Source organism: Chenopodium album, chromosome 16 (assembly GCF_948465745.1).
Source record: "Chenopodium album chromosome 16, dcCheAlbu1.1, whole genome shotgun sequence".
Classification (NCBI taxonomy): Eukaryota; Viridiplantae; Streptophyta; class Magnoliopsida; order Caryophyllales; family Amaranthaceae; genus Chenopodium; species Chenopodium album.
Genome location: NC_137849.1, coordinates 39,112,038 through 39,123,541, shown reverse-complemented (window position 1 = coordinate 39,123,541; position 11,504 = coordinate 39,112,038). Strand labels below are relative to the sequence as shown.

At 35.0% G+C, this 11,504-nt stretch overlaps 1 protein-coding gene across 1 annotated transcript; it reads left to right on the top strand.

Annotated features, from left to right (window-relative positions):
- The first annotated feature begins 3,129 nt into the window (after nt 1-3,129).
- LOC145584241 (heat shock cognate 70 kDa protein-like) lies at nt 3,130-6,292 on the top strand. Its single transcript, XM_081641134.1, has 4 exons — nt 3,130-3,343; nt 3,932-4,930; nt 5,423-5,475; nt 5,762-6,292. Exons 1-4 carry the CDS (start codon nt 3,130-3,132, stop codon nt 6,290-6,292), a joined length of 1,797 nt encoding a protein of 598 aa, XP_081497260.1.
- The last annotated feature ends 5,212 nt before the right edge of the window (nt 6,293-11,504 follow it).

Here is an 11,504-nt window from a genome sequence, read left to right as displayed (position 1 = left end):
AATTTTTCTTTTCTTATTTTGTTTTTTTAGGAAAATACATTAATATGAATCTAATGACACCTTAGTTGCAATAACTATAATTCATTATGAAGTAATCTTTACTACGTATTATAAATTAGAAGGTGATTTTATAGAAATAAACTTTATGTAGGGTAATATGGTTATATTTATGCATTATGAGTGATTTTTAATTTTTATATAGTCAGTCTCTTGTAAAGATTTCAATCTTAATAATAAGTGTACAAATAAAATAAAAAATTAGTCAAGTTTGAAAATCATCAAAGCAGACCAAATTAAATCCGAAAAATTCAAATTAGATTATGAGCATTTTTTTTAAAAAAAAAAAAAAAAAAAAAAAAAAAAAAAAATTTGAGCATAGCATGAAAATTGTTACTTCGTATTTCGCAACTATAGTAATTTTATTTATTACGTATAATCCCAAAATATATATTTATATATATATATATATAATCATCTTTTATCTATCAATCCACAATTGAATTAAAACCCTATGGGCGTGTTTGGTGCTAGCGTTTGAGTAGCTTTTAGGCAGCTTTTAGTGGTTTGACTTGGTCAAATCACTACTTAACAAAAAATGTAAGTGTTTGGCAAAATAGTAGTTAGGGTAGCTTTTAGTGGTGAAGATAGATTTAATGAAAAGTTAGAAATATTAGTTTTTGAAATTAAAGGTAGCTTTTGAGGTAGTTGTAGAAAATTTAATCTATAGTATTAAATATAAAATATTGATTTTTAATTATAACAGCTGGCCAATCGCTACTTTATCGAACACTCATACCTAAATTATCTATCTTCACAGCTAACAACTTGTTGACAGCTAAAAGCTACCTACACAGCTGACAGCTACCTTCATAGCTGACAACTACCTTCATAGCTATATTTTGCCGAACGCTCCCAGTGAAAGGGTCCTTCAAAAAAAAAAGTGAAAGGAGTTTTTGGGTGATAAATTTCTTTTCCCAAAATACCCCTCTTATTCTTTCAAAAAAAAAAAAATCCTTCGTATTTTTTCCTAAAAAAAAGCTACCCCTTTTAAAAAATAAATAAATCAATCAATACTATATACTAAAGTAATCACCAGCATTATCCCAAAATTACACTTGTCGCGTCCATAATAAAACTTTCTTAAAAATTAATAAGATAATTGATTCTAACAAAAATAAAAGAGAATATGTCGTCTAAAAAGTAGAACAATAACAACTACTTTAAATAAATAAAAGATTTTTAAAATCGTATACACAATCCACATACAATTATACAATTACAAACTTATACAAAGTAGTAATTTATAAAATTAACTTTTTCCTGTGAATATCCGAGCGTTGCTCGAGCAAAGAACTATAAAATAAAACCCTACCATCTTGGTTTAAAAAAAAAAAAACTTCTATCTGAAAAAAAAAAAAAAAATTATGTCATAAGTAATATTGACGGAATTTTTTTCATATAACACACGTGTATAATTGTACAAAGATAATGTAAGCAATTTATACTTTAGTTGTGGACTTGTAGTTATAGAAGATTGAATACACCTTCGGACTTTAAACATTGTTATTCGTCTTACTACATTGACTCTTTTATGGTCAAATTAAAGTAAGAATAATGTTTATTTAGAGGCTAAAAATAATTTTACAAAACATTTCATTTGCATTGCAAAAAGTCCCCAAAAAAAAAAAAAAAAAAAAAAAAAAAAAAAAAAAAGTGAATTTAAACGTTACTCCTAAAAGGAAAGCCTATGGAATATGATCATCAACAAGCATTGGTGACGTGTAGAGAAATGAAGAGACAGGCACAGCTAAAAAAATAAAGATTTTAAAAATGGAAAGTCAGGAAGCGTAAGAACAGAGGCATAAATATAAAAGCTCTTGTGTAACACACTAACACACTGCCAAAACCTTTTCAAATTTTAGATTCAACAACTTAGCAGAATTGCAGTTCTGCTCATCTTCAGGTAAAAAAATTTATAACTTTTTTTTTTTTTTTAATCAATTCTTGTAAATTATTCATATATCTTAATTCTTAGCGTTTATTTTACTCTTGTTTAGACTAGATTAAGCTTAAAGTTCTCCTTTTTTTTTTCCTTAAAGCTTTATGCTTTTGTTAGATTTGTTGCTTTGATGTGCTGGGGTTAATTAATTTTTTACTCTTGTTTAGGCGTTGTACTCTTGATTAAACTTGAAATAAATTTCTAATTTAGGAAACGTAAGCTCGAAATTTTGAATCTTGATTAATGTTCAAATAAGAATTAAGTAATGGAACTCAAATTACCTATTTCAATTCACAACTTAAATACTTCAAATTTAGGGCTAATAAGTTCATAAAGGGCTGAGAATCTGTTTGGTGTATGAAAATGGAAAACAATTTTTCCCGAAAACATTTCTATCTTTAAAAGGTATGACACATTTTCCTAAAAGAACATTTCAAAATGTGAAATAAATTTCCGTACAAGACTATGGTAGAAAGCATTGCATTTTTTTTTTTTTTTTTGAAAAGAAGGAATGCCAAAATTTCCTCCTAACTTATACCCCTTTCCTCCTTTTTAAAGAGACATATAAAGAAAATTTGATTTTACAATTGTGCTTTCCAGTGAAAATTGTTTACCATCTACTCGTCAAAAAAAAGAAAAAGAAAAAAAAGAAAATTGTTTACCATCTAAATAAATGGAGCCTTAGTTAGTATGGAGTAACAATAATTGATTGAGCGTAATAAGAGTATAAAGAAAATTTGATGTTACAATTGTGCTTCTCCTAGACTTGGTTTGTACATTTTCTTGAGATTTACTGCTAGTGTAATAAGAGTATATATTGAAATCCATTAAGTTTGCCGTTTTTCAAATAATTAATTAAAGTGACTTCAAATTAATTGTGTTGAATTGAACGAATACTTCACTTAAAATTGGGTACGAAGTCTATCATATCATACATATGTTTTACATTTAGGCATTTTGAGCCATTTAAACCATGTTTTCTTATTAGTGCTAGTAGAGTTTTTCAAAACTCACTACTTACTTTGAACAAGTCTCTCTGACGTCGTCTGTCTATATATTCTGTTTATCTTAGAAGTCTATGAATGTTTTGTTTATCTTAGGTTAAGCTTTTAGGAGACCTATATAGAAAGATGAAGAGTAATTGGGGCTGGCCAGCAATTGGAATTGATTTGGGGGATAGATTCTCACGTGTGGCAATTTGGCAGCATGGTAAAGTTGAGATTATAGTCAACGATCAGGGCAACCGGAAAACAGCATCTTATGTTGCTTTTACTGATAACCACCACCTTATTGGTGATGCTGCCAAGAACCAAAGTACTCAAAACCCTGCAAACACTATATTTGGTTTGTGTTCCTTTTTCTACCTCAATGTTATGATCTTATATGTTTACACTGATTGATGTGTGCTTGGTGGAAATAGTTGCTTTTACTTAATTTTTGTTCTATTGCCCTTACATTACTTTCTGTGTGCTTTTTTGAAGAACATGTCCATTCTCATCATGCCTTTTTCTTCATCGACTTTTAATCATTGCAAACCTCTAATTGTTTGTAAGTGAAAATAAGAATAGAAGCTAGCTGTACACCTTACACGTATTTGGGTTGGAAATGCATTACCATGGAGAATCATATGAATCACTTTGTCTGAAAGGACACCACAAATTCGTTTTCCCCACAATTTCTATCTCACATGGGCTATAAATCACAACTTCAGTTTTGCCATAGATTGTTTGTTTATACATGTCTCTAAATTAAGCCCTTGTTTTAATATATGGTAGAATAGGAATCTCCTCCCCCCACCTCCTCTGTTTTTTTTTTTTTTTGTTTTTTTTGTTTTTTTTGTTTTTTTTTTTAATAATTTGAAGCTCATATGAGCAAGTCTATTTGTCAGTTTGTTCTCTCATACTTGGTGTTGTGCATATTAACAAATTACAGATGCGTACAAGCTTATAGGAAGGACATTTAGTGATGTTACAGCTCAATATGACATCAAGAGTTGGCCATTTAAGGTTATTGCTGGTGCAAATGATAAGCCTAAAATTGTGGTTTCGTACAAGGGTAAGGAGAAACAGTTTGCTGCTGAAGAGATATGTTCTATGGTGCTAATGAAAATGAAGGAGACTGCCGAGGCCTATCTTGGTGTGGAAGTAAAGTATGCAGTTGTTACTGTACCAGCTTACTTTAATGATTCACAGCGGCAGGCAACAAAAGATGCTGGAATTGTGGCCGGGCTCAAATCTGTTCATATTATTAACGAGCCAACAGCAGTCGTCATAGCTTATGGTTTGCACGAGCAACTTGCTTCTAGCTGGTTGGGTAATAATGTATTGGTTTTCAACCAGGGTAGTAGGACCCTTGATGTCTCTTTGCTAACTATTAATGAGGATATAGTTGAGTTTAAAGCAGTTTGTTTGGATCCCGAACTTGGTGGAGATGCTTTTGATAAAATAATGGCGAACTACTTTATCCAACTGTTTGAATCGTGGAATTGTCATATCAGTGAAAACCCTGAACATCGTGGAAGGTTGGTAGCTTCTTGTGAGAGGGCAAAGAGGAGTATCTCTACATGCTCAGTGACTGCCGTCAACGTGTATACTCATAATATGGGTGATTATTTTTCTACAACCAACTATGTCACTCGTGCAAACTTTGAAAGGCTTAGTAAATATCTATTCAAAGATTGTATGCGCCTTGTTGAGAATTGTTTGAGGAGCGCCAAGCTGGAAAGGGAAGACATTCATTATGTTATCTTAGTTGGTGGGTCGACTAGGATCCTTAAAGTGCAGCAGACGTTGCAAGAGTTTTTCCATGGGAAAGACCTCTTCAATAGCATCAACAGTGAGGAGGTTGTTGCTTATGGGGCTGCCATCCATGCTGCAATGTTAAGTCATGTTGATTTTTCTCCTATTTTTTATTGTACTGAGCTTCATCTTGGTAAGATACATTTATGCTCTTCTGTTAAAAAAAAAAAAGACCATGCCCTTTGAAAAGGGGGAGATGCGTCACCGGCATCATTATTCATGACTTGGGTTACTTGGGTGCACCCATCACCCCTTTCTGCTGTTAGCGGTGTTAGAGACTGTACACTGGTTAAAATATTCTGATGCTGGTGACTTTATCTCCCCCTCACTAGAAAGTCTTATCTCGTTGGTTTAATCATTTCTTTTGATGCTTATTTTAGCACTTGAACAATGATGGGAGGTTGATTTAGGTTGCTTCATATCAACCCCTTACGTGTGTGTTCCTATAATGTTTCTTAGTTGTTGTACTATTATGTTGATAATTTCTTACAATGATTGGGCTAGCTGAAGGAGGCTGGAATCTTAGTATGTCAGGAAAGATAATTGGAGCTTAGACTTCCCATTTGGTCAAAACCTGAGGTCTTTTACTTAATAGACTAATAGTATGTATAATTGAATCTTGCAGGTGCAGCTGCTAAAGAAAGTTCTTTGGTTCCCCGTAAAAGGACGAGAAGTGCAGTACAATCCAGGGGTTGACACCTTTTTTTTTCATGTAAAAGGACGAGAAGTGCAATACAATCCAGGGGTTGACACCTTTTTTTTTCATCCAATTCCACACTAAAAATATATAATACGTCGTAAATGATGTTTGCTTTTACTCATGTTTTCAACATTTCCTGTTTTCAGTCCAGGAATCTTCTACGTCTTTAATCTTAAACGACATTGATTCACTGCTGGGAACCTGTACAAAGTATCCAAGAAAAATTCCATATCTATCTCCTCTTCAAAAGTTCAATTCTTGAAGCTTTTGGAGGAGATTAGGCGCAATCCAAATGACCTTCACTTCACAGGGGAATTGTCTCAATTACTCAAGGACTTTCATCCCTCTTTGCCCATGCATTCACTAACTGTCATTAAATCTCTTGAAGAGGATATCTTGGCTTCACAACATCGATTTATGGAATGGACTAAAAAGGAGGTTACTGCTCCTCTGAAACTTCGAGAAGCTGGTACAATTCAATCCCGCCTTGTTATTATTAAGAATCAAATATTAAAGAAGACATCTTCTCGAGATCAGCTCAGGTCAAGAATAGCTGAAACAGATAAGGAAATAGCCAAGTTCATGAACTGCAAATCTAAATTGGAAAAAGATCTCAGCTTGGCAGATCAAGACCTTAGTAGGCTGACTCGCTCCATATGCCCTCAAGTCGATGTTGCCAGGCAGAAGTCTGCTCAGCTGGCTCACCTTCGAGAGGCCAGCAACTTCAAGGCTAAGGCTTGGATTTCGTTAGAGGCTGCACTTGATAGCTTTGCCAATTACTTGAAGAATTTGTAAGCGCTGCCTTTTTTTTTTTATAGTAAAAGTGATAATTCCTAGTAGTAACTTGATGAAACTAATACATAACTCCAAGTGGGAACCTTCATCTTATGTCATTGATCATCTCTTCTTAAATCATAGGGTAATTTCTCTTTCAGCCCGTTTGGTAGCTGGTATTAAATGACACTTTTGGGAATGAATTTTAGTGTAATTTGGCAACGAAAGTAATGTTATGAATTATCAGTATATTGTTCATAGTAATGCCTTATCATCCCCAAACTTGTGTTTTTCTCTATAAAATTGCATTCTCGTCTAGTACCCCATCCCCATATGGTACTTGATGGTGATAGAGATTTATGAACAAAATGAGATACTTGAAAATTTGAGATGAATATGCATTATTATGGATCTTTGTACACCAATTCAATTCAAAATCTTCAATTACCTCCTTTTACTACCGAGTATCAAATGATATTCGCAACTCGGATTCTCATTATATCCAACTACTTTTAATGTATGCTCTTTCTTTCTAAGTGATTTCCTATTTACGGAGTGTTATTTTAATTTTAATACGTAACATACTAACATGCTTCATGATTAGTTTGGTGTTACCGTGTTTACTTTTGTTCATACCCGATGTTATGCAGCTTGAGGACAAATATGCACTAGTACTAAAAGTTTCCAAATCCAATTCCTTCCATCGGAAGAAACTACTAGTCAAGGGGAAATTTTTTTTACTAATGAGCATAATATAGATTAGTTCACGTATGTTGACAAGATTAACATTGAGATGGAAATGGAAAACTGTGCTACAAAACAAGGCAGCTAAGGAAAGACTAGTAACAGGGAAAAAAAACAAAGAAACTAGAGCTGGTAAAAATTAGGCAGACAAAACCAGTGTTTTCTCTTATTTGTTTAGTGTTAAAAGATGGCAATGAATGGCAAAGAAGTTAACAGCTCGGCAAAGGAATCGATCTTAAAATGACTTACTCGTGTGTCGAAGCTTGGCAGCATGACCGTGTTGAGATCATCACCAACGATCAAGGTAACAGAAAGACACCGTCTTGGGTTGCCTTTAGTCCTTTACTCATAATGAGCATGTTTAATAGCATGAACATGAACTTTTAACAAAGTGTACACATCAGCATGAACTTTGACTAGTAACTATAACAACACAAACTTCTACATCGGGTGCATAAAATAACATAAATGAAACTTGATACTAAAGATTTTGTCGAAAACCAGGTATCCTTAATTTTTTTTTATAATAAAAAATAATCTTGGATTACGTGTCTCAATTTTCATGTGTGAAAAATGATCAGACTAGATTTCAGGGGTTATTTTAGTCTGTACGGGTTAATTTAGAGATCAAATTTAGTAAATTTTACCAAAAACGTATCCATGGTGTTATAAAATGCCTCGGTTAAGGTCTTGGATCAATTGGGACCTTAAAGTGTAAATATGATGTCAAATTTGCAAAAAAGTTGATAAAATTTTAAAGATTCTACGTCTTCAACAAAATCTCCGATGTTGGATTTCATTTATGATAATTTGTGCACCCAATAAAGAAGTTGGTGCTGTTATGCCTACTAGCCAAAGTTTATGCTGCTACACGCACCTTGTTAAAAGTTCATGAGGCCCATTTTGCCTTTAAAAGATGTTGATATAGAAATTAAAGTATATTCTAAAGCAAACAAACTCTAACATGACATGAGAAAACAACTGAAATGGACGTAACACGAACATGAAATTAACACAACACTAAACCAACCTTAATACGATTTGTTTTGATAAATTAGTCAAAATTTGTAATTATCCTACATTTTTACAAATTTATATTTATATTATATATTAAAAGGCGTTCCTAAAAACGTCAATGTGCCACGTAGGCTCTTTTTAGTTACGCCTCGTCAGCTTCACAACATCTTATGACGCCACGTCACCTTTAACAATATAAAAAGGGAAAATTTGTCAGAAAAAACCTTTTAAATGGCTCATTTTGCAAGAAAAAACCTTTTAAAGCATTCTTTGTTAAAAAAAACCCCCACGATGACTTTTTTTGTAAAATGAAACCTGGGACCTCTTTTCCGGCATTGACTATCAATTTCTGGCGTTGACCCTTTTGTTTTCCTACTTGCAGCCCACCTCTTTGGGTAATTTTCCCTCCATTTTGTGTTTGGCTCCCTTTTTCCCCCTATATATATTCTAGGGCAAGTTCCCATAAATCACTCCATAAAAAATTAGGGCAAATCATCTCCCAAATTAGATCAATTGTAAGGTGAATTAGGGTTCTTGGTCCATTTTTGCAACAATTGTAGTCATGATTTCACCATTGAAGGGGTTCATTGTTCTTCTTTGTTGCGAAATTTGTGTGTGGTTGTGCGTTCATCTGTCTGTACTAATGCCTGTGTTGTTGTTTCTAATTTTGTAGGTGAAATGGTGAATTGTGCTTGCGGCTTTCCTTGTGCGAAGCGAAATTCCTAGACTCATGAAAATCCAGGAAGAAGGTTCGAGGCTTGCAAAAAGTACAACCACGACACTGGAGAAAGAGGGTGCAATACGTTCAGATGGTTGGATGATGACCAGACGGAGTGGCAGCGTGAAGTGATTAATGTTCTCCTAGCTGAGAGGCACAGGAGGGCAACCGAGTTGACTATTGTCAAGGCGAGGCTTGCTTGCCTAGAAGATCACAACAATCTTCAAAGGGGGATGCAAAGTGGCTCTGTACCAGAGATACAACAGGGGGGGTTGAAGCAAGTTGGCATATGTGTTGTTGTTTCTGTAATTGTTAGTGTGGTGTTGATGAAAATGTTTGGTTAGTTTGGTTAGGTTGCTAATTATGTGTTTGGGTAGGTTGCTAATTATGTGTTTGTTTGATGATGTATGGCACTTAGCTAAGTAGTTGTTATGTTGTTGATGTAATGGTTGATGTATTTTGGATCAGTTTGCTGAAATGAAAATGCACTTTAATTTGGTACATATTACTTGTCAATGGTACTAATTTCATTAGTCCAATTTGGCCATTTGCAGAATTAATATCTATGTGATGATAATTAACAAAAAAAAAATGAACTTGGAATACTTTAGTCGTTTAAATTGATGCAAAGAAAGTGAAATTGGAACATAATTACCAAGCATATGATGCATAAATCACAAATTCATACAATTAGTTCCCAAAATACCAGTTGTTACAATAACTCAACCATCATAAACCTAGCTGTTCTGAAATACAGTAGCATATGTGATGAAATTGTTCAAAAAATACATAACAAAGTGGTTAATATAGTTCAATCAGCCTTGTTGGGTTCAATGTTGGGGTGCAGAAAGTGAGATAGACTGCTGTGAAGCTTGTGCAGCTTGACTGAGTAGTTGTGATGTTGCTCCTGCTGCTTGCCCTGCTGCTGTTGGCCTTGTTTGTGCTTCCCCTGTTGCTACATTCTTCTTAGGTCTACCATGGGGCCTCTTTATCTTTTCAATAGGTGGAGTGGGGCACTTGTTTTTGTAATGCCCCAACCCACCACAATTTGAGCACTTGTTCTGCACCTTAGACCTCTTCACATTCTTTCTCTCTTTGTCTTCACCGACTTCTTTCTTTCTTTTCTTCTGAGAGGGCCTCCCTGATAATTTCCTGTGTGCAGGTGGCAAAGGCCTAGGGTATGGAGTAACCTCCCACTGTTGATGACCAGACATTTCTTTAAAGGATGGAGCATATGCCTTGGTGTATGTTGCCACATGATAAGTAAGGTGGATAAAGGGCTCAATATCCAATCTTCTCATTTGTATGCAAGCAAGAGCATGCCAACAGGGTATTCCCATCAATGTCCATCTGTTGCAACTGCATGCTTTGTTTTCCAAGGTTGACTACAAATGTATCTTCAGAGTCATCAACCTCAAATTCCATGAGGTCAGCTTGACTCACTCTCATGTTTGACACCTGCTGCAAACCTCTGTGCACCATCTTAAGGACAGTAGGCATGATGATACCATTGAAAGCTTTGAGGCCTTCCTTTTTGGAAAAAAACCTGCCCATCACATATCTCCTCACCCACTCCATCAACTGCAGAATAGGCTTTGTCCTAGCTTCTCTTAATACATTGTTGAAGCTTTCATAACAGTTGTTCAACAACATTCCTGACTTGCTAGATGTGCTGAACTTATGCCTAGACCAGTGTGAGGGTGGAATCCCTTGTAAATAGTTGAATGCATCTACGCTTAACTTTTTTATTTCCTCCATATGTTGTTTGAAGTGGTGCTGTAAGAGGTAGGATTAACAATTTGTCAATGACAATAAATATGTTAAATTTCAAACAAATTTAATCACCAATGGCTTATCTTACCTCTGTGGTTGACCTTGCAGCTTTCCAGAAGTGTTCCTTGTACAATGTACCGGGGAACTTATTCTTGAAATTGCTCCAAATATGTCTGCAGCAATATCTTGTGTCTGCAGCAGGCATGACAGTAGCAAATGCATCCAGCAATCCCTGTTTTTTTTACTCACACAGTAAGCATTTACATATGTTCAAATGAAAACAACCCAAATGTTAAGTAACAGAGTATGTACCACCATACCTTTTGCCTGTCACTCATGAATGTGAGTTCATCTACTTCATGCACCCAAGTTATGGAGTCAGCCACTGATGCTATGTCTACCTTTAGCAATTCCAAAAACCATGTCCAACTCTCTGAATTTTCCACTTCTACAACTGCCCAGGCTACAGGGAAGATGTTATTATTTCCATCTTTCCCTACAGCTGTGAGAAGTATGCCAGGGTAAGCACCCTTCAAATGTGCACCATCTACTCCTAGAATTGGTCTACAACCTGCTAAAAATCCCTCTTTGCATGCTTGTAGACAAACATACATTCTTTGGAACACTGGCTGAGCATTTTCCACCCCAACTACCTTCACAACAACTGTACTACCTGGGTTGTACTTAAGTATTGCTGCTGCATAATCCCAAACCTTCTCATACTCCAAGCTAGCATCCCCAAAAATCATCTTGAAAGCTCTCTCCCTAGCATACCAGGCCAAGTAGTACTCTATCTCTACCCTGCACTCCCTCCTTGCTCTTTTTATGAATGCTCCAAGCTTCCAATGAGGGTCATCCCTCCAATCATCAAGATACTTCTCTGCTAGGTACTGAGAAATGATCTTTGAGTTCTTAACCTGGTGCCCACAAATATGCTTAAGCCTAAGACTCTTTATTTGCCAGGTAGCTTCACCCTTTAAC